General features: G+C 39.4%; 1 protein-coding gene across 1 annotated transcript in view; it reads right to left on the reverse strand.

Annotated features, from left to right (window-relative positions):
- CC2D2B (coiled-coil and C2 domain containing 2B) overlaps positions 1-23,845 on the reverse strand; it is a 131,225-nt gene that overhangs the window by 6,132 nt on the left and 101,248 nt on the right. Inside the window, 9 exon segments of the mRNA XM_031652613.1 lie at positions 546-723; positions 2,951-3,009; positions 8,057-8,179; positions 8,544-8,678; positions 11,830-11,943; positions 14,296-14,385; positions 15,456-15,653; positions 15,823-16,005; positions 18,338-18,436. Coding sequence (XP_031508473.1) covers positions 546-723; positions 2,951-3,009; positions 8,057-8,179; positions 8,544-8,678; positions 11,830-11,943; positions 14,296-14,385; positions 15,456-15,653; positions 15,823-16,005; positions 18,338-18,436 — 1,179 coding nt within the window.

Consider the following 23,845-nt stretch of genomic DNA (forward strand, 5'->3'; position numbering starts at 1 on the left):
ATATGCAGTTTTCCCAGCATCATTTATTGAAGAGACTGTCTTTTCCCCAATGTATTTTCCTCGTGCCTTTGCTGAAAATGAGTTCACTTAGGTGTGTGGATTTGTTTCTGGGTTCTCTATTCTGTTCCATTGGTCTATGTTTTAATGCCAGTACCATGCTATTTTGGTTACTATAGCTCTATAGTATAATTTGAAGTCAGGTAATGTAATTCCTGCAGTTTTGTGGGTTTTTTTGCTTAGGATAGCTTTGACTATTCTGGGTCTTTTGTGGTTCCACATAAATTTTAGGATTGTTTTTTTCTATTTCTGTGAAGAATGTCATTAGTATTTTAATAAGGATTGCATCGAATCTGTAGATTGCTTTGGGTAGTATGGACATTTTAACAATATTGATTCTTCAGTAAGTGTATTTTAATGCTACAGCATCTATCTTTAAGGATCAAGATAAAAGGCATTTCAGAAATAAATATTTAAGACTGCTATTATTTAGCAATTAACAACATAGATAAAACAAATGTCACTAATGCATTAAATCATATACAAACCCAATAAAATTGTAGTATTCTTTCAAATTCATTATCTCCTTCAGATGAAACAAAGCTTCCTATGCCAAATTCCAGCTTAGGAAGGATTTGTCGCAAAATAAAAGTACATTGTCGATTCCAATGTGTTGGGTGTTTAGGTCGCCATTCCATCACTTTACTCTTCAGAGTCCTTTCGATCCTAAGGTAAGAATCCAAAGGTAATTTTATGACAAGTTATAACTCATTTAGTAAATGTAATGAGTTTTGTGACTTTTTTTTCTTTGAGACAAAGTCTCACTCTTGTCCCCAGGCTAGAGTGCAATGGTGAGATCTTGGCTCACTGAAACCTCTGCCTCCCAGGTTCGAGCGATTCTCCTGCCTCAGCCTCCCGAGTAGCTGGGATTACAGGCACCTGCCACCACAGCTGGCTAATTTTTGTATTTTTAGTAGAGATGGGGTTTCACCACGTTGGCCAGGCTGGTCTCGAACTCCTGACCTCAGGTGATCTGCCCTCCTCGGCCTTCCAAAGTGCTGGGATTACAGGTGTAATCCCACCATGCCTGGCCTGTGACTTTTATTCAAGTATGAGAATGATACTTTTTGGACTTAGGAGGAAACCAGACCTCTATAGCTAAAGGTATCTGCCATCATTCCTATTAATGAAGTTGGGGAGAGGCAGGCTCTTACTTGGCTTGGGAAGACAAGAAGCCTCTTGGGGATAGCCGGCAATTAACTCTCCAAGGCACATCTCTCTTCCAGTTACCCGTGTGTAGGCAGCTGCCTACTGGGTGTGATTTAACAACACCTACCATCTGATTACTGGATTGACATTCCTACTTTTCAAGACTTTGACTTGGACATTTTGTTTCCAAGAAACTGCCCTTATAAAAATCCAGACATCTGGTCTGGGATGATGTTAGCAGGGATGGGATTATTACATGAGTTAATTTAGCAAGCAGAGTTGGGAGGAAACAAGGCACTGGACAGCTAAGTTTGGTGATCAGCTTCCCCCTATTTGAATGTAAGCTCCAGAAGGGCAGGGATTTTTACCCATATATATCCAGGCCCTAGAACAGTGCCTGGGGATGAATATGCCAGGGAGGAGAGAGAGGGGACACAGTGTGGGTTGGTTGATGGGGCTCTCCTGAAAAGCATCCCTGTGCAGGATGACTGTGTGGCATTGATTCTCTAACTGCAGTGTGTGTTATAGAAGAAGGTGCTGGAGGTCTCTTCTTAGCTTAGTTCATAGTGCAACTAAGTAGTTTGGAGTTTGTAGAGGGTCTCAATAGTGGCTATGCATCAGAATCACCTGTAGGGCCTTATCAAAATGTTTCACCTCCAGATACTGATCCAGGGACGCTGACATCTGTATTTTTAAATAGTTTCTATAAGCAATTATAATGAAAGCCAGTTGGGAACCATTTCCCTGTTGCATTTCTTCCTTTTTTGTTCAGAACTGGGAAACGAAGAGTAAGAATGACAGGTGGGGGCCTGGGGGGAGATGTGTGCTAGTGAGAAAGGGAGTGGCAAAGTTGCTTTGGTCATGCTCTGTGTTGCTTTGTTGGTAGTGGCTTCCATGCCAGCCTGCTATGTGAGTGTGAGCCACTGGTGACAGTCAGATCTAGAAGCCTCTGACACACATGGCCTGGGAGTGAGTCCTGCTGCAAAGCCTGTGGCCCTCTGGGCTTGACTGACTGACTTCCTCAGGCACTTATGTGTAGGTGCTTGGGAGGCTGGGAGTGTCCAGCAGTGGCAGTACTGCTGTTTCTACGGCCTAACTGGGATGTTTTTACCAGATGTCAAGTCACGGGTCATTTGCCTTCATGTCCTTTCAAGAAGTGTTGACTACTGCATTATTATTACTATAGGCTCAACAGGCATCTATGTTGAGAACTTTCCAGTGGGGGCCCACAATGTTTCCAGAGTTAACTTAGTCTGTCCCATCAAAGAATGCCCTGGATGGCAGAGGGGCCACTTTTCCATGGATGTAACAAGAGCCAGGTGGTTCAATGGAACTTTTTTTTTTTTTCTTTTTTACACAAGGCCTCACTCTGTTGCCCAGGCTGAAACGCAGTGGTATGTTGTGTGATCATGCCTCATTGCAACCTCAAATTCCTGTGCCCAGGTGATCCTTCCCCTCTTAGTCACTGAGATTACAGGTATATGCCATCATGCCCAGCTAATTTTTTTTGTTTTTGTTTTTGTTTTTAGTAGAGATGAGGTCTCCCTATGTTGCTGGTCTCAAACTCCCGGGCTCAAGTGATCCTTCCACCTTGGCTTCCCAGAAAACTGGGATTATAGGTGTGAGCCACTGGGCCAGCTGGAACCCTTTTCATGCTTCTGCTGCTAACCTGGCAGGTATTTTGAATGGAGTGGGTCAGAAGACTGAAAGGTAACCCAACAAGAGATTAGGGAAAACACAGTACCTATTCCTTAGATCTTCTACCATGCTTTTATCAGTTTCAAAATACATTATTTCTTCAGGCTGAAATAGACAACCAAAAGTCAGGATAGATTCTAGAGGCCACGTTTATATCACAGTCACTCCTGGAATGCCAGCTATAATGAGGAGGAAGACAAACCAGGCTTCTGTGGCAAAAACACTCAATTCCATAGGTAACATGCAGACCACAGGATTTCCTTTTATTTTCACACTGCTTCACCAGAACGGGATGGGGTTTACAAAAGATATATTTTCATGGGTAAAACAACCTGGTGCCCCAATTCATTTTTCAAACAAGTATTTGACACATTATGGATTCTACCAAATAATCTTAGGCAGCTGCACTGGTGTCTTCCACTGTGACCTTGGCAAAGTCTTTACCTCTCTGTTCTGAGTCTTTAAGATAGGGATAATAATGGTACCTACTGCTCTAGGGTTTTGTGAAGATTTTAAAATAAAGTAATACATGTAAACCCTGGCACATATGGAATGTTCAACAACCATCAGATATTATCATCATTCTAACATGGTTGATCATCTTCCTTCTTTGATTATTTGTTTCTTTCAGCTGGAAGAAGCCAGTTCTTTGTGTTTGTGTGTGTGTATGCACACAGTGCGTACACACACACACAGAAAGAGAGAGAGAGAGAGAGAGAATCCATCTCAACCTCCCCTGTCTCCAAGCCTTTGCCTGGAAGAGTGCTATTCCACATTTCTTCTAGTTCCCTTCCTGGGCAGGATTTGCTGAGAGAAGAGGAGGACTTCTCAAGTTCCTTGCCAACCCAACCCTCAACTCCTTGCAGGGCTCACATGGACAAGAGTAAGGGGTTGGGTTTACACAGTTTTTACTTTGGGTATTCCTGAGCTGAGGAAGAGGCAGCTGTAGGGACAGGGACAGGGACAGGGACAGACGTTTCCCGCTCGTGAATGGAATGAGGGTTATGTAAAAAGGAGGCAACATTTGATAGGCCTCTAGGTTCCTAATTGTGGGCTCCAGACTGGCAACCTCACATCTGGGAACTTGTTGGAAACACAAATTCTTGGCCCTCACCTGAGATTACTAAATCAGGAACTCTGTGAGTGAGGCCCAGCAACTTATGTTTTAACAAGTTCCCCTTCTGCTGGCTCTGATGCCTGCCATGGTGGAGGAGCACTGGATTAGAGATGGTCCCAGGCACAGGGAGGAGCCCCACAGTACAGCATGGTAGGGGATGGGAGATACTGAGGAAGGGAAGAATGACTTTGTATCATCTTGCAGGAGCTGACAGCTATCTCACACAGGACAGGTGGATGGAATTCCCTGATTACTGTCCCCAGTGGCTGTCCACCCCTCACTGGGCAACTGCTGTGGATGAGTTAGGCCACCTTCAGGCCTGAAAAAGAGGCCTGGTTTATGCTGACTTGAGAAGTTGATGGTGTGTTTATCCTTTCCTTTTCTGGCAATGGCCTCTTTCTTTCTGGGCACTCATGTCCTTCAAAACTTCAAGGGGATTTCCCTGTTAACACCACTTCTGAGTACCCACATTCTCCTCACGCACATTCAAATTTGTGTTCACAATTGTGTGTGATAGTGTTCACTCTAGATAGTGGTTTATTCTGGGATGTATGTGGCAAGACAGAAGATGGAGGGTCATGAACCCACAGGAAAGAAGTAAATAGAGATACAAGTTAAACACAACTATGAGTTTTATATTTATAGATTCAACTTGGCAGAAGGCTTTAGCTTCAGCCCTAAGTCAGAGTAGCTTTTACAAACACAATTTTGATCACAGCAGCCCTTGCCTTAGAGATGCTGGCTTCTGTCTGCCCTGAGAACAAAGGCCCAAACTCTCACCAGGACTGTCCACCCCAGCATTGGCCAGCCTGGCCTCTCAGCTCCTGGACAGATATCTCCTTGCCACTGCAGGTCTTCCCATTCGCTGTTCCTGCTGTCTTTCGGGACCATTCTCATTCCTGACTTTTATCTAGGCCAGCTCCTGCTCACCCTTCCTCACTCATGCTTCTCATCACTCTTTCCCAGGAAGCCCCTACAACTCCCCTCCCTCAGGGCCTCCTGCTGTGCACTCCTCAAAGCACCGTCATATCTTCTGTAACAGCATTCATCACTCTGTACTACACTTGCTTGTTCCCTTCTGTTTCTTCCTCTAGAATCCAAGTTCCAAGAACACTGAGACATGTCTTTTTTCTTGTAGTATCTACATCTAACATAATACTGGCTCATAGCGGGAAATCAATAAATATCACCCGAATGAACAAGAAAATGATTATACATTAAACGAACAAGAGCCTCATTTTGAAATAGATTATTCTCCCCCTGGGAGGCAGCAATGCTTTGGTCACAGCTTTGGGATGGGCAAAGCAACGTATGGGCTGTAGAGGCTTTAAATGTGGCTTGCTCAAGAGAGAGAAGCATATTTCCCCTTCTTTAAAATAACTTTTCAAATAGGAAATATAAAAATACCTATATATGCTTGCATCTGCATGGAGAATGTTCGAAGGATGCACGAAAATCTACTGACAGTGACTTCTTTGAGACTGGGAAAGAGATGTTGAAGGAGAAAGAAACCCATCACTTTTTTTTTTTTCCGACAGAGTCTCGCTCTGTCGCCCAGAGTGGCGTGCAGTGGTGCAATTTCAGCTCACTGCGACCTCTGCCTCCTGGGCTCAAGTGATTCTCCTGTCTCAGCCTCCCAAGTTACTGAGGTTACAGGTGTGCACCACCACATTCAGCTAATTTTTTTTTTTTTTTTTTGTATTTTCAGTAGAGACGGGATTTCATCATGTTGGCCAGGCTGTTCTCGAACTCCTGACCTTAAGTGATCCGCCTGCCTCAGCCTCCCAAAGTGCTGGGATTACAGGCGTGAGCCACTGTGCCCAGTCAGAAACCCATCACTTTATACACTTTGGCCCTCTTTGATTTCTTCCCCCACAGCCACCATGCATTCTTTTTGATAGTGTGAATTGCCTTCAATCTATACAGGCAAACATAGAGAATAATGTAATGAACATTCACCTGGCATACCTACCACCTAGCTACACATCTGATCTTTGCATTCTTGCATATTTGTTTTAGACTTCTAAAAAATAAATAAGATACTACAGACTTGAAGTACTCTGTATACTGCTCCTTAATCTCGTTCCTTTTTTTCTGTCCCCAAAAGTAACCTCTAATCTGAATTTGGTATTTATCATTTCCATGAATGCTTTTCTACATCACCACATATCTATATATACATAAACAATATATTGCTTTCAAACTCCACATAAATGGTTTTGTACTGTATATGCCATTTCATGTCTTTATTTTGCTCAGCATTACATTTTTTATATTCTTTCATGTAGATATGCATGCCTCTTGGCCAGTGATTCTCAACCTTGGCTGCACACTGGCATCAACTGGGGAGCCTTCAAAGCTCCTGGCATGTGGGTTCCACCCTCAGAGATTCTGATGTAATGCACTGACAGTCAAATTGGGAACAACTGTAAATTGGCTCAGTTCATTCATCTTTTACTGCTATACGTTAGATTTCATTGTGTAAGTACTTCACAACTCATGTACTGATTTCCAGTTGATGAACTCTTTCACATTTTTGTTATTTCAAGCAATTCTATAATGAACGTTGTTGTACTTGTCTCCCTGTGAATGTTCCTCTGCGGTATATACTGAGAAGATTGAATTGGCAGATCAAAGGTTGAGCATCTTTACCTTTACCAAGTATTATCACCATATTGTTTTCGAAAATGTTTACAGAAATGTACGCTCCCACCACTTCTCTGCCTCTTTGCCAACACTTAGTATAATCACACATTTTTTTTTGCCAATTTTATGTATGTGAAATAGTTTTATTGTTTTTCTTGTTTATTTATCTTAGAGAAAAGGTCTTGCAGTAGGCTCCTAGGCTGGAGTGTAGTGGTGCGATCATAGCTCACTGTAACCTCAACCTCCTGGGCTCAAACAGTCCTCTCACCTAAGCGTCCTGAGTAACTGGGACTACACATGTGCATCATCACCATGCCTGGGTAATTCTTTTGTTTTTATTTTTAGAGACAGGGTCTTGCTATGCTGCCCAGGCTGCTCTCAAACTCCTGGCCTCAAGTGATCCTCATGGTTTAACCACCCCAAGTGTTGGGATTACAGACATAAGCCACCATGTCCAGCAATGATTTTATTGTTTTAAATTGTATTTCCTTGATTATGAGTGAGGTTTAGCATGTAAGTTACTGCTTCTATGAATTGTCTTTTGCCTAATTTTTCTATTGTTCTTTTGCTCTCTCTTATCCTTTCTCTCTCTCTCCCTCCCTCCCTCTGGGCTCCTGTCTCCTCATTTGTGGACTTTGCAATTGCCGACACCCTGCCACAGCTTGGCCCTCGATCCAGAAACAGCTGTTGACATGGTATTTCTAGTGCCTTCCCAAAGTAATACTGAGTACATCACAGATCCATTAGCCAAACCATGTAGTGATTGAGTTACTTCTTGGTCTCCTGTCCCCTGGGCCCCAGACAGTGAGTCTACAGCTTTCCTTCCCATCTCCTTTCAAAAATATGGAAGTAAAGTAGCCCCACCACAGTCCCTGTCTTTAAAAAGTGATGCTTGCTCTGGTTCTCTGGTTTTCGTGAAGCATTTCAGATCTTGCTGCCATCCCTGCTCCAGCCTACTCACTGCTAGTGTTTCTGTCCTGTTTCTATTCCAGGAGACAACTATCATGGTTGGGAGTCCAGAAAGCTTTTTGTTTGTCAATTTTTCTACTTGATCATTACCACAGATATGGCATGGGAGGGCTAGATCAGAGTAAGAACTTACTACACATCTTGAACATTATATGTTATGTTTTATGATGAAAAAATTTTAAATTCTATTTTGGCATCTAAATTTGCACTTGAGATGTCACTTTCTTCTCAATTTATTTTTTTTGCAAGTAGGGGAAAGAGCCCATGAGCTGGATGGCAGAGAAAACTGGTTTTTTATTAATATTGCCAAATATTTCAGTAAGCAACCAACTATAAAACATAATAAGAGCTGTCACAATTAGTAAAGATTAGAAGCAATCGTAACTCTCATATAGACACACCTGGGAAAATATGATTTACCTGTATGCTTTGTACTTTTGTCCCTTGAACGTTTTTTGGAAGCAACTGCTTCCAGAAACTTTCCTTTGAATAGTCAAAAAATACAGCCATTGGTGTATTATTTTGTTGAATATTAAACCAGACCTATGAAAACATTAACATAACATTAGTGTAGGTCCATAGGAACACAAGGCCCATTGTTGGTAAGGAAGGAGCAAAATTTTACAGTCTTACTACTCAGTGAAGTGGCAGAATCCCAGGGGGTTTCTGAGGCAGGAGATAAAGAGATTCTAGGGTTTCATGATCATTGGACTACCTCATTGGTTCTCATCCTTGAAGGCACTACACAAGCACCTGGAGGAGCTTTCAGGATAAAAGATTGCCCTGGCTGCATGCCCTAGGGAATCTGATAGACTCTCCATATTTAAAGTTCCCCAGGTGATTCTAGTGTGTAGCCAGGGTGACTCTTGAGGAGAGAACTCAAGACTTTTTTTCCCCATATACTTACATTTCTATCATCAAACAAACAATCTACGCTTTTTAAGGGACAAAACGGGTCAAACTGCCTATAACATTGGCCAGTTGATGGATTCCAAAGCAAATATTCATTAGTTTCTTGAGTTACTACATAAGCCACATGCCCCTGTATGAGAAAAAAGAAAGTAATTTTTGGTGGATTTTAATAATTTCTGTATATGGAAATTATACTGTGATGATTCTGATTTCTAAAACCTTTTTTAACGGAGTGTGGTGGCTTGTGCCTGTAATCCCGGCTCTTTGGGAGGCTGAGGTGGGAGGATCACTTAAGCCCAGGAGTTTGAGACCAGCGCAGGCAACATAAGGAGACCCTGTATCTACCACACACACACACACACAAATTAAATTTGCTGGGCACAGCGGCACACACACCTGTAGTCCCGCTACTTGGGAGGCTAAGGTGGGAGGATCACTTGAGCCTGAGAGTCAAGGCTGCAATGAGCTGTGATAATGCCACTGCCCTATAGCTTGGGTGACAGAATGAGATCCTGTCTCAATAACAAACAAACAACAAAAATAAATAAAAGCCTTTTTGAAGGCTTTTACATTTTCTTTGAAACAAAAAAACAAGCAAGCAAACAAAAACACCAAAGCTCCAGAAATCCTCAGCCCCAGGTTAGCATGAGGATTCAGATGAAAAAACTTGTGAGCCAGTGCTGTCATGTATGGTCCTGCAGAGCGTGCCCTGATGGTAACACGGCTGTTGTTTTAACAAATCAGTGTATTACAAGGATCTCCCAACAGATAGTACTGCAGTGTTTTCAGGTAGGGCACTTTTGTCTAATTCATACAAGATGCTATATGGACTATCCCTGCTTTGGTTAGAATATACTTGGAGACTGAGGGTGAACACCAGGCAGAGATAGGAAATGGAAATTGGCTTAAGGCTCTGACAAAACGAAGTAAAGTTAAAAAGCCATTAAATTAAATTTGGGAACAAGATCTGCAATTAGAAGCTAAAGGGAAAGTATGCAGGAAACCAGTCTGAGAAATAAAAAGTAGTTATTATGTTGCTATTATTTTACTCTGAATGATAAGACCTTTTGTAGTGTAATCCTATCCTAGCAAAGAATAAAATTTTTTAGGTAATAATAATAATGTTAAATAATATTTAACATTTATTGAGTATTTATATGCATCAGATACTATGCTAAGAATTGACACTAACTTTGTCACTTTCATTCACTCCAAATTCTGGGAGGAAGGGGTGATTGTTATGCCCATCTTTCATATAAAGAATCAGAGGTTAAGAGGCTTGTCAAAAGAGCCTGTGAGTGGCACTACTCCTGTTTCATGAGGAGGTAACTGAGGCTCAGAGAAGTAAACAAGGCTGAGATCATATAGTTAGTGGCACTGCTGGGTTTTTTGTCTATGTTTGTGACAGGGTCTCACTCTGTTGCCCGGTTGGAGTGCAGTGGTGCCATTATAGCTTACTGCAGCCTCGACCTCCCAGGCTCAAGTGATCCTCCCTCCTCAGTCTCCTAAGTATGTGGGACTACAGGTATGTGTCACTATGCCTGGCTTGCTTATTTATTTATTTATTTATTTATTTATTTAGGTGGGGTCTCCCTGTGTTGTCCAGACTGGCCTTGAACTCCTGAGCTCAAGCAATCCTCCATCCTCAGCCTCCAAAGTGCTGGGATTATAGGCATGAGCCACCATGCTCAGCAATTGCTGCGTTTTAAACCTGTGTCTGACTGTCCCCCAAACCCATATTCTTAAAACTACGCTGTGCAGCCTGCTCTCTTTGACTCCACAGACCTTGCTCTTGGTCTCTGTGCTCATCATCTTTATAGTAAAGAGGAGGCTTTACCTTAACCACATGGCTGAGGTGAAACTGCAGGGCTACCTCCTGCAGTATTGGTCCACAGGTACTAACGCAAATAGTTGCCAAAATATTGTTAACTGTTTACTGCCATCTAGTGGCACTTACAACTACAGCAGGGGATCATATAGAGGGAATGAACTTCTATTAATAGTTAACAAGCTTGGCAGTGAAATAATAAATGATGTCAAGAGAATATAGGGAAATAAATCATCATGACAAAAACCATAAGGCAAGACTGTAAATACTGACACTTAGCAAGATACTCATGGTAGGGGTAGAAACAGTTCAGAAATAATATCTGTCTGGTGGTACAAATGTAGAAGAAGCATATAAATTAAGCTATAAACAGTTCAGATAGGGAAACATTAATTCATGGCTCACTTCTTTTTTTTTTTTTTTTTTTTTTTGAGACGGAGTCTCGCTGTGTCGCCCAGGCTGGAGTGCAGTGGCCGGATCTCAGCTCACTGCAAGCTCCGCCTCCCGGGTTTTTACGGCATTCTCCTGCCTCAGCCTCCCGAGTAGCCGGGACTACAGGCGCCTGCCACCTCGCCCGGCTAGTTTTTCGTATTTTTTAGTAGAGACGGGGTTTCACCGTGTTAGCCAGGATGGTCTCGAACTCCTGACCTCGTGATCCGCCCGTCTCAGCCTCCCAAAGTGCTGGGATTACAGGCTTGAGCCACCGCACCCGGCCCATTAAAACCTCAGCAATGGAGCATGAGGAGAAGTGTTTTTTATAGATCTTAAAATACACTTATTAGAAACATATGATGGGCCGGGCACGGTGGCTCATGCCTGTAATCCCAGCACTTTGGGAGACCAAGGCAGGTGGATCACCTGAGGTCAAGAGTCAAGACCAGCCTGGCCAATATGATGAAACCCTGTCTCTACTAAAATACAAAAAATTAGCCAGGTGTGGTGGCGGGCACCTGTAATCCCAGCTACTTGGGAGGCTAAGGCAGAAAAATCACGTGAACCCGGGAGGCAGAGGTTGCAGTGAGACGAGATCATGCCATTGCCCTCCAGCCTGGGCAGCAAGAGTGAAACTCCATCTCAAAAAACAAAAACCATATGATGATCATGGTGGTAAGGATGGATAACAGCCACCACAACTGCATTATAACTATTACTACATTACCACCACCACCACCACCACCACCACCACCACCTTTATTGAGTCCAGGTGCTGCTCTCGGTCCCTTAATATGTACTAAGTAATTTAATATTCCCAGTATGATTAGCACTATTTTTAGTACTATTTTACAAAGGAGAAAAGCAAAAGGAAACATTATCCTCTTAACCATTGCTTGCCCATGAAATTCCAAATTAGTTTGTGAAAAGATGGAAACCTGGGTTTGAAGTCTTCTAAACTTGCAGCTGAAATCTGATTTCCTTTTGCTTACATTATTGCAATATGAACTCCAGCACTTACTTCTAACATGGAGGTTCCCAAGAGGACCAGTGCCTTCTTTCCAAAATACAGAAAGAAATTACAGAGAAGGATGGCATGCTCCTCCTTATTTCCAATAGCCAAACTGATGCAGCGCTAAGACAAAACAAAAGCAATAGGAACAAAAAAAGAAAAGAGCGGAAAAGTTGACTAATGCAAGCATCTAACTGATGCGGAGCACCTCTACTCACTCCAGTCCCAAACACATTTATTTTTACCGAGTTGCTAAGTTGACAGCAGAGCAGACAGCTCCAGCTTTGCTAGGGCATTAGAGGAAGAGAACACTGACTTGGAGCACTGGGGCCACCTTTATTATAGAACACTTAATGTAGATATTGTATAGAGTGACCAGACAATTTATACCCAAAATGGGATGTTTTTGTTTAGGACAAATATTAAAGTGCCCTGGGCAAGCAGGGACATATGGACTGGTATTTTGAGGAACCTTATCTGATAGGGAATCATATAGTGTTTGCAGGAAGTGATCCTTTGGGCTGTGGAACTACATCCTGTCCTGTACCAATATAGTACTCTCAACTCAAAGAAAGGAAGAAATCTGAGTTGGATGTTAGTCAGGAAAAGTGACTGAAACTTCTTCAACTCAAAGAGCTGAACAGCTGAGCAGTATGTAACAGATCAAATAGACAGTGCCCAGTAAAGCACAGCAATATAGCAGGGGAGAAAAAGGAGAGCAGAAGTAGCCAACTGGTGGTCTATGACCTAGTTCTAGTCTACTGGTGTGTTTTGTTTGGCACCCAGAATGTCAAAAAAAGAGAGAACATTTTCATAGAAAACTCTGGATTTCTGGATTCTGTTGGGGAAAAAAACAAAACAAAACAAAACAAACAAACAAACAAAACTCTAGCAAAGACTTGGGTCCAAATGTTCAGATGGCAACAATCTGTTGCTGACTAGTGGCTACACCATTTAAGTGGGACATGTGGCCAGGTGCGGTGGCTCATGCTTGCAATCCCAGCACTTTGGGAGGCTGAGGTGGGCAGATCATGAGGTCAGGAGATTGAGACCATTCTGGCCAATATGGTGAAACCCGATCTCTACTAAAATACAAAAAAAAAAAAAAAAAAAAAATTAGCTGGGCCTGGGTGCATGCCTGTAATCCCACCTACTCAGCTGGCCTCAGGAGGCCGAGGCAGGAGAATTGCTTGAACCAGGGAGTCGGAGGTTGCAGTGAGCCGAGATCGTGCCACTGCACTCCAGCCTGGCAACAGAGCGAGACTCCATCTCAAAAAAAAAAAAAAAATGATGTGACACGTACTCTCTAGTTCAATACAGTCCCTGAGAAGGAGCTGTGGGGGCCAGGGAGGTGGGGGTAAGGGTTGGGGAGCTAGAGAGCTCATGGCAATGACTATTTACTAATCAGTATGGAAGCACTGCAATGTTTGAACAACTGATATGGCCCTATCAGTGTGCACTGGCTGAACCTGATGGTGAAGGATGGGAGTTAGGCAGGATTGTTAAGGAGGCCCTTCTGAAAGAACTGTGTGAACAGGTGAGCTAAGGGCAGAATAACAACAGTCTTCATTGTCAGGCCAAGAAGGTTCTGGATTTTATCAGAGGAGGAGGGAGAGGATGACAGTAGGGAACTAAGTTTTCCTGAGGTCCAGATGCTTTGCATGTTACTACATTTAGTCTTTTGAAAACTCCTGTATGACATGGATAAGGAAATTCAGGTCCAAAGAGGTTAACTTCTCTTAGGTCACATAGCTATGAAGCCTTTGAACTAGGAAATTGAACCAAGGTTGTTTGTTTGTTTTACTCCAAAGACTGTGTGTTAGGTGAGAGAAAATAATTCTTTTCTTGTGAAACCGAATCAGTCATACACTCATGGTTTATGACACAAATATGATTTAAGCTGAAATGGAAGAAATACTCTAAATACTCTACTTTGGGTTGCCAGACTTAGAAAAGAACTTAGAGGATACCCAGTTAGATTTGAATTTCAGATAAACAACAAATAATTTCTTACTTAAAGTTTGTCCTGAATATCTCATGGGGCCTGTATTTTATTTGGCAATCAGACTAAAGAGGACTTTAAGTGCTAAGGAAGAGCACTGCTATACGAGCTCTTCATTCACATGGGGGTAATGGGGGAAAGCTTTTGGGAAGTGACAGCAGTTGCACAAGACTTCAGGGTCTGGCCAACTCCATAGTGACAAGTCATATTGCTCTTTGGAGAATGGCACAATATTATACTCCTGGAATTCCCGTTGAGTCAAAATATTCATGAGCTACCACTTAGAATGTTGAAAAGATTTTTGGTATTCATGAATTATTTCCATAGATTGTTATGGAGCTGAAGATGATGTATAAAATTATCAAATACTTTTAAATTTCACAAGGCAAAGTAATATATAAATACATAATATTTTTAAAAGGTTTCCTTAAAAGAAATACTATACATTTTAATTATAACATGTAATTTATTACCTCTGATGTCATCCATATATCAGAACCATCATTTTCATCCGGTGTATTAGGCATAAAAGGAATCAAAGATACAAATCGAGCAATGAGGTCCTAGAATAATATTCACATTTATTGAGTGTGTACTGTATGTCCATCGCTTAGCACAATGCTTTACATGCACTGTCTCATTTAGCATATAATCTAAGCCTATAAAAGGAGACACTATTATTATTCTAGTATTACAGAACAGGAAATAAGCTTGGAGTAATAAAATAACTTGCCCTGGGTTCCGTGGCTAATACAATATGTGAAGTCCCTGGGAAACTGAGCCCAAGTTGGACTGACTGCACAGGGTGCATGTAACCATAATATTGTATTTCTATTTATTTAGTAATTATTTAGTAATTTATTAATTATTAAAATGTTAAATATTAAAATAGTATGTTTCCACATTAAACACATACTTTAAAGTACAACTGTTAAAACATTTTAAGATATTGAAGAATAGCAAATGTTTTATTTGTTTTTTGGTTCAAATCTATCACAATTATTTTTGTGAATATAACTTTATTATAAGCTGCCACAGCAGGGAGATATTAGGGTAGCACAGTGTGCTTTCTCAAACAATAGAAGTTATACTATGTATTTTTCCCCTATAGTGCCGGAGACAAAGACTCAGACTAATCTAGGAAAGGAGAAAGGGGTGCAAATAAACAATGTGTTAACATAGAAAGTTCATGAACATTTTAACTGATACTCAATAGCTATCATTTATGTGCTATTATGACCCTCTACACTGGTTACTTCATGCAAGTAATAAACAAGGTTCACAATCCTTGACAGGCAAAGGAGCTCAGATTTGTACATATTTTTTAAAAGATAAAGACAGTCTTTGAAATAGACCTGAGAGCACTATTACCTCCTTGGATATTGGGTGTCAGGACACACAGGCAGGAAGAAACCCATGATGGAAAAGCAGTGTAGCAAAAGGCAATCTAAATTAGAACTTTTCATTTTAGCTTAAAGAGTCCAGCTAAGGGAGCTTTATGACTCACAAACAGTACAAATATTCTGAGGACAGACAATTCACTAGATTGAACCCAAATACACAAATGGTAAAAGTGATTCTTCACAGATGCCCTTTAATCACAATGAAGCTGTTAAAAATAATTATAACTTACAAATGTTGCATTAGAATTGTGAAGAAATATATCCAGAAGTTGCTGAGGTGGATTTAATGCCTTGATATATCTTGTGACTAAGAACTGTATCCCTTCATCATTAAAAACAGTAGTTATGATTCTTCGGTTGGGAAACATTGCCTTACAATTCTTTTTAAAAATCTGTGCTCTCTGCAAGACCTCCGTTTGATCTAAAAACTGGAATAAAATTTAAAGTATTTCAACATTGTACTATACTGTTCTCACAGGAAAATATTAAGAACCAATGTTTATTTTTGCCATCTTTCAAATTATTATTACTGGTTTTTAAAATAGTTTATACTTCTTTGATGGTATATATAAAAGAAATTCAATGTAAAAAACCTACCTTATCTAGTGTTGGATTACAGGTGACATACGATATTTGAGGTTCAATGGTAGCAAAAATATTTAAGAATGTACATTCTTTTAAATTCTGCTCATTAGAATCTTCTTTAGGAAATACATAAGTATTACTCCAAGTATACCCAAGCAAAACTGGTGGAATAGTTACTTGAAATGTTCCACTAATCTGAAAGAGTATATCAGCATAATGGATTATGGATTATGCATGATGAAAATGAACATCAGTCAAATATTAAGGCCCAGCGGAGTCCACTCCATCACAGAAAGCTGGCTTGCTTGTGTGAATGGGCTTCCACTCATTTGTACTTGCCCAGGAATGAGCAGGTTCTCTGTGGTGATGTGTTCATACCCTTGACACCCTGGGTCCCTGCCTAATATGTACTATGTAGAGAGGGTAGGAGTAAGAACGGAATGAAACAAGCAAGTTACGATACCAGTGATAAAGCTCTTAGAAAATCTAATGCAGGCTTGGAGAAGAAGCTAAAAGATCATGTTACATTTTGTATTGGGTCTAGAAAGAGAAAATGTATAACAGCAAGAAAGACAACCCTCAGGTCCACAGTAGGAGGAATTTGTGTGTGTGTGTGTGTGCGTGCGGGCGTGCGTGCATGTGCGTGTGTGTAAGAGGTAAATAATAATAATAATAATAATAATAAATACTAGCTGGGAGTGGTGGTGCACACCTGTGGTCCCAGCTACTTAGGAGGTTGAGGTGGGAGGATCACTTGGGCTTTGGAGGTTGAGGCTGCAATAAGCCATGATTGTCCCACTGCATTCCAGCCGGGGCAACACAGTGAGATGCTGTCTCAAAAGAAACATGATAGCTAATAGTTACCGAGTGCTTACTAATGTGCAAGACCCCAAGTGCTTGATATAGATCGCATCATTCAATGGAGTAGACACTGACCTTATCTCCATTTCACAAATAAGGAAACTGAGGGTCAGAGAATTGAAGTATTTGTGCAAGATCACAAAACTAATGAGTAGTGGAGCCAGGATTACAACTCATATGTGTCCACCTTTGAGGCCCACACTCTTTCCTACCACTGTATCCTGCAGTCTGGCCTAAGACTGAGCAATGTCCACAGGGACTTACAAACATAGGAAGCCCTGTAGCTGTACCTCCAACAATGTCTATTCCTATTGCCAGTCTTTGAAACACGTGCCGTCATGACTTCATGTGATTGCACACTGTGCAGGCACCTCTACTCTCCTATGTGATATTTGTTCTTTCCCACTTCCTTACCAATAGCTTTAGTTGGCAACATGACAGCCAGGTAGTAGGAACAGAAAGTTCATTAACACTTTAATTGGTATACAATGGCAGCCATTTATGTACTATTATGACACTGTACAGTGGTGACTTCATGCAATTAATAAACAAGGCTCACAATTCTTGACAAGCAAAGGAGCTAGGATTTATATATATATTTAAATGATTGTCTCTGAAATAAATCTGAGAGCACTGTTATCTCCTTGGAAATTGGGTGTCAGGACACATAGGCAGGAAGAAACCCATGATGGAAAAGCAGGGTAGTAAAAGGCAATCTAAATTAAGCCCTTATTTGCTTGACAAATTCATCTTTAAGGACTTAATTCAGAAGTTATCACCTATATTAAGTCTTCTTTGATCTTTCATTCTCCTCCTTAGTCTCTTCTTATCTACCAAACTCTGAACCACTCCCCTGGCATTTCCACCTGCAACCCAGGAAGAGTAAGGTACTCCATACTGTATGTTCCCACGTACCTATCTCATACCTCTATTAAAGCACTACAATATTATCACATTGTACTGAAATGTTCGTTTTATTCCATAGACTGAACTCATTGAGGTAGAAAATTCATTTCTGAATTTTCACATTTCCAGTGTCTGCCATGGCGTCAGAGATGTCAAGTGCCTTGCCTACCATCACTTAGTGAAGAAGTAACAGTGAAGTCTAGGCTGGGGCTTTTCTACTTTGCTAGTCATGTAGGCATTGTCCTGCTACATAATAACCCAACAGCAGAGCCCTCTGAGGGTCTCACAGAGACTAGGTGCAAATCATAAGTCTTACCATGGTCAATAAACAGTGTTGACAAGCTGAAACTCCTGGTACCCATGATTACAAAGCAACACCACTAATCAGAATGTTTCATGAATCTGATCTTATAGAACTCTTTTATGCAAATATAAATGTTGTTTGAAGACCTAAGACTAGTTTTCCTATTCTTTGTTAGTGAGCACTCTAAAGATACTGTCCTATTCTTTGTTAGTGAACACTCTAAAGATACTGTCCTATTCTTTGTTAGTGAACACTCTGAAGAACTGTCTAGAGACAGTTCAAATTTTCAAACACTTCAAAAGCCCAGAACATTCTAATATAGGATCATCTTAACTGACCTACCAGCCTGCCAATCACAGAGTCTGATTCAAAGACAACAGAAAGTGTTTCTATTAGTGTTTCTATTAGCCAGAGATCAAAACTTAGAATAATGAGCAAAGAAGCATTTTCTCTTACCTCAGATTGTTGCAGAAGAGCAGAAAAAGGGAAGACAATGGATCCAAGCCAATTCTTTCTTATATATGAGTGAGCACTACAGCTCTTGAGACAGTGATCCTATGAAAATAAATAATTTTTTATTACTTAATACCATGTGATGAATAGTTTTACAAACTCACAGGTAAATATAAAAAGTCATTCTGTTTCTTTTAAAAAAAGAAAAGGTAAATAGAAAAGATGTGTTTTTCTTGCTTTTTAATTTCTTTGAAAGATAACTATTTAAAGCAAAAAATAATAGTCTGGGAGAAAATGATCTGTTGTGGAGTTTATGACTTGTGTAAAGTAGAATGTATGACAACACTAGCACAATGCAAGGAGGGAGAAATGGAGGCATTATATTATAGTATCCTGCTCTTACACTGTATGTGAAGTGGCACTATATTATGTACAGATAGTCTGTGGTAAATTAAAGATAATATTGTAAACCTGAGAGCAACAGTTAAGAAAACAAACAATTATAGCTAATAAGCCAATAGTGGAGATAAAATGAAACATAAAACTATGCCATCAGTCCAAAAGAAGGCAGGAAAAAAGAATAAAGAATAGTTGGGATAAGCAGAAGATAAATAGGAAGATGGTACACAGCCAGGTTAATAATTACATAAAATGTAAATGGTCGTACGTTCAAAGGAGGAGATTGTCAGAGTGGATAAAAAAGCAAGACTCAACTGTATACTGTCTAGAGTAAACCCATTTTAAATATAAAGACAGAGCTTAAAAGAAAATAAAAAGATATATTATATAAGCACTAATTAAAAGAAAGCTGAGTCACTATATTTATAACAGACAAAACATTTAAAAACAAGAAATATAATCAGGAATAAAGAGAGATATTTTATAGTGATACAGGAATCAATTCATCAAAAAGAAATATATATGTAATATGTAATGTATATCTAACACGTATGAACCTAGAAACAGAGTTGCAAAATACAGAGCTTTTTAAAAAACATGACATCAAAAGCAAGTTGATAAATTTGACTTCATCAAAATTAAAAACCTTGCTCTTCAAAAGACACTGTTAAGAAAATAAAAAGATAAGCTACATATTGGGAAAAAATATTTGCAAATCATGTATCTGACAAAGGACTTGAATTCAAAGAACCCCTAAAATTCAATAAGAAAATAGACAAAAGACTTGAACAGACACCTCACCAAAGAAGATATATAAATGGCAAATAAGTATTTACATGGAAGGGTGCCCAACACCATTAGTCATTAGGAAATGCAAATTAAAGCTACAATGAGAAACCACCATACAACTATTAGGGTGGCTAAAGTTTAAAAGTTTGACGAAGTGTTTGTGAGAAAGTGAAAGTACTGGAAGTCTCCTACATTATTGGTGGGCATAAAAAGTGGTACAATCACTTTGGGAAACAGTTTAGCAGTTTCTTAAATATTCATTTACCATAATATCCAGCTATTTTTATTTACTAAGAGAAATGAAAGCATTTGTCTATAAAAAGACTTTATACAAATGTTCATAGCAGCTTTATTTATAATAGCCAAAAAATGAAAACTAAATGTCCATCAACAGGTGAATATATAAACAAGCAATGAAATGCATGTTTATCGATGGAATACTGCTACATAATAAAAAGAAATGAACTGTTTGATACAACTACAACATGAATGAATCTGAAAATAATTTTTCTGAGTAAAAGAAGCAAAACCAAAAAAAAAAAAAAAAACACATACCATAGGATTCCATTTTCTATAAAATTCTAGAAAATAGAAACGATAGTGACAGAACACAAATCACTGGTTGCTGGCAGGAGGTAGACATGCCAACAGAGCAGGCGGACACTTTTGAGGGTAATGGATATGTTTATTATCTTAATTGCGATGACGGTTTCATTGGTATATACATATATCAAAACTTGTCAAATTATATACTTTAAATATGTGCAGATCATTGTATGCTAATCATTCCTCAATAACACTGTTTTCAAAATTAGAGAAAGTATTTGTAGTAGGGAGAAGCAGGGATTAGGCATAAAAGGGATTGGCATTCACTCCCACCACCACCCCTCCCATTGGCAGCACCCTATGATCTTTTGGCCACTTATATTTTTCATTTCATCAACCAAAGGCCAGAGAATCCAGGGAAAAAGAAAGAAAATAGTTGAAGTTTGAAAAAAGCTGCCAAAACCCTGATTCCTCCCTTTAGTTCATAACCACTGCTTTGGACATTAGGAGCCCTTCCAACTTTTTGTACTTAAGAAGTTACCCCATCTACTTACCAGGGAATATGAGAAGGGTCTTTTAGATCCAGAGGCTAACCAGCAACAATAGAGCTGAGCAAGATGGACTGTGCTGCTCTAGTCTAAAAGGTAATAGGCACACTTAGGTAGCTTTGTAGCAATCAAGTCCTTGGAATTCTGACGGATGTGCTCTCAACTGCATTAATCTTTCCATCTTAAGTCCCAGGGATGCTGGAGGCTTCTTAGGTCTACCTTGCCTCAGGCTATAGATTATAGCTCTATCAAAGTTCACTTTAGAATTAGTTCCCTACATAGATGGAGCTGGAGGCCATTATCCTTAGCAAACACAGGAACAGAAAACCAAATACCACATGCTCTCACTTATAAGTGGGAGCTAAATGATGAGAACACATGGACACAGAGAGAGACATAACACATACTGGGTCCTATTGGAGTGTGGAGGGTGGGAGGTGGGAGAGGATCAGGAAAAACAGCTAATGGACACTAGGCTTAATACCTGGGTGATGAAATAATCTGTACAACAAACCCTCGTGTCACAAGTTTACCTGTATAACAAACTTGCATGTGTGCCCCTAAACTTCAAAGTCAAATAAAAATAAAAAGTATGTAAAATTGGTTCCTTATGCATCCTCTCTGAGAAGCGATGAAAGAATTTTAAGATCAACAATATGAATTATATATGAAGCAACCTTTAAGGAATCTATTAGTGTGGGAACTGTATATATCAAGTGATAAAAACAAGACTTAATATCCGGAGCTATAATGTGTATGTGGTAAGTTTGCATATCCTGGTGTAAGTTGAAGCAGGGCCAGGCACTCTGATGGTTAAATGGTGGAAGAGGTGCTGTTATGATTGGACCATCTCTTTAAATAACTCATATAAATAAAACTCAGATATCTGTATACTTAGTCTCTCAACCCCTTGTAAATCAAAGTAACCCCTTCATCTTTGTCATGGAAGATAATTTCTTTGTGAGCAACACAGCTTGCCCAATAGGGTTCCTTATCTTGTCATCAGGATGAACACCTTTGTATGTTAATTAACAGTCATAGAGTTGGGACAGTGGCTTGATTAAATGAATCATGGACTAAAGGCTCAAATGTACAGTATGATTTCCACAAGGTAATAAAACTGAAATTTAAAATCAAAAGTTTATACAAAAGTCTTTCAAACATTTGAAAATGCAAAGATACAATATTAGAAGACTGTTAGGCCAAGCAAGAAAATGTAATATATATATATTAATTATATGTATATAATATATATTACATATATAAAATAAACAAGTCACTAAATATAAAATACATAGTCTAAGATGTTTACAGAGATAAATTTATAGTCTCCAAATGTTTCCATTATTTATGAGAAGGCAAGAGATCAAACAAACTAGGCATTCAATACATTTGGCAAAAGTAAATACAAAAATTGTAGTCCTGGGGGAATAGGGAGAAAAAATTAATATACAAGTGGAAATCAATGAATTAGAAAACCAAAAAAGTGAAAAGTAAAAACAATTTCAGTAGTTGGTTCTTTAAAGAATAGTCAAACATCTTCCAAATTAAATAATTTTTTTAAAACTTGAAAGACAAGGTTGGATAAAGTTAGAAGTCAGAGGAGAGTAGATAATGGCAAGTCAAAAATTATGAGACTATGCTGAAAATTTATATGCTAATAAATTTTAAAATCTTGAAAATAACTATTTTTTAAAAGTATTTAAACCAATATCTCAGTTTTGGGTTAGTTTAAGGTCTTTCCGTGGCTACTGGGATTTCTGTTAGACTTCAGTTAACCTAGGTTTTAAATCTGGAGTATGCATGGGGCTTGCTCTGCCAGTTCCAAAGGCAGTTCAGCCCGTCTCTTTCATGCCGAGCATTAAAAATAGGCTACGTGTCTGTGAGAGTTCCAAGTCTTCAACTTTCTGCTAATACATAACTAAAGAAAGGGAGATCTGTAGGAAGTAAGAAAACAGTTGATAGCAGGAAGAAAATATACAGGAGGGGCACAGAGGAAAAATGAAACATTTCTAGACAAAATAATGTTCAGTGATAACTTAAAACCTTCTTTCAACTGCGTCGCTATCTCGGGGCTCAGCCTAGCTCTAGTCTTTTACAAGACAATGGAATGTTTTGGCCCATAGCTCCCCTAAAACCCTGTCCATGAGAGGAGGGCAAGAATGCAAGGCCCTTTCCTTTTTTAAAGAGCATGCCAATATTGTCACAAACAAGTCTGACACCTAAAGCATGTGGATCTCATTCCAATAACAACAATCTCACTCTAATAACAATGCAAAGCAGTTTCAAGGGTTCAGTTGTTAATCAACTGCTACTGAATTCTGACCAAATTAGTCTTTGAGATAATTCACTTTTGAGAGAGAAAATTGGTTAGACATTCTTTTGGGTTTTCTAAGCTTTACCCATTATCAGTGTTGATCATCAGAACATTACTCAGTTTAACTCCTTGGAGAAAAGCTATCGCCAAATTATTGCTAAATATTTTACCCTCAGCGTTTATCATGGTTGATTTAAAGTTTCTTTAAGAAGAATATGTGTTGTATCTCCTGGAAAACTGGGTTGGAAAACATAGTCATTACGATTTGCAGTGGTTTTTACAGAAGGCTCATTCCTGTACCTTACTCTCCAAGGTCTTGTTCAACTTCTCTGACATGGATCCCCAGTCCCTCCAGGTAGAATTAATTGCTCCTTCAGTAGCATTGCCATAGAATTTGGAAAACATTTCTATTAAAGCATTTAATCTACATACCTTAAAAGAGTAGATACTATGGGTATGCATTTTTATATTTTTAGTAGCAAGTTCAATAGGGAGGAAACTAACGTTTATTTTAGAGCTTGCTAGGGTGCTGGGCATTGTGCTAGGAACTTTTACACAACTATGAGGAAGATAGTCCATAATTTTAGAAATTAGATTAAGTAGAACTGAATTTTAGCCTTAGGAATAATTTGATCTCTTTCGTAGGAGTAGTGTATTTTCTTTGATCAGATAATGAGAAATATGTAACCTATTATATTTCTGTATTGGCTACAGAAAGCTCACATTTAAATGTAATGTTCTATTGCAGAAACCTACTTCTCCCAAGTTCTTGGTATATTTATTCCTCCTCCTCCTATATGTGGTTTATGATCTCTGTTATTTTTTAACTGACTTGTCATATGTTTGATTTTATTGCAAGTTGCCTCAAATCCTTTCAAGAAAATGTTGGATATAGACATTGCATCTAAAATC

Source organism: Papio anubis, chromosome 11, assembly GCF_008728515.1.
Source record: "Papio anubis isolate 15944 chromosome 11, Panubis1.0, whole genome shotgun sequence".
Classification (NCBI taxonomy): Eukaryota; Metazoa; Chordata; class Mammalia; order Primates; family Cercopithecidae; genus Papio; species Papio anubis.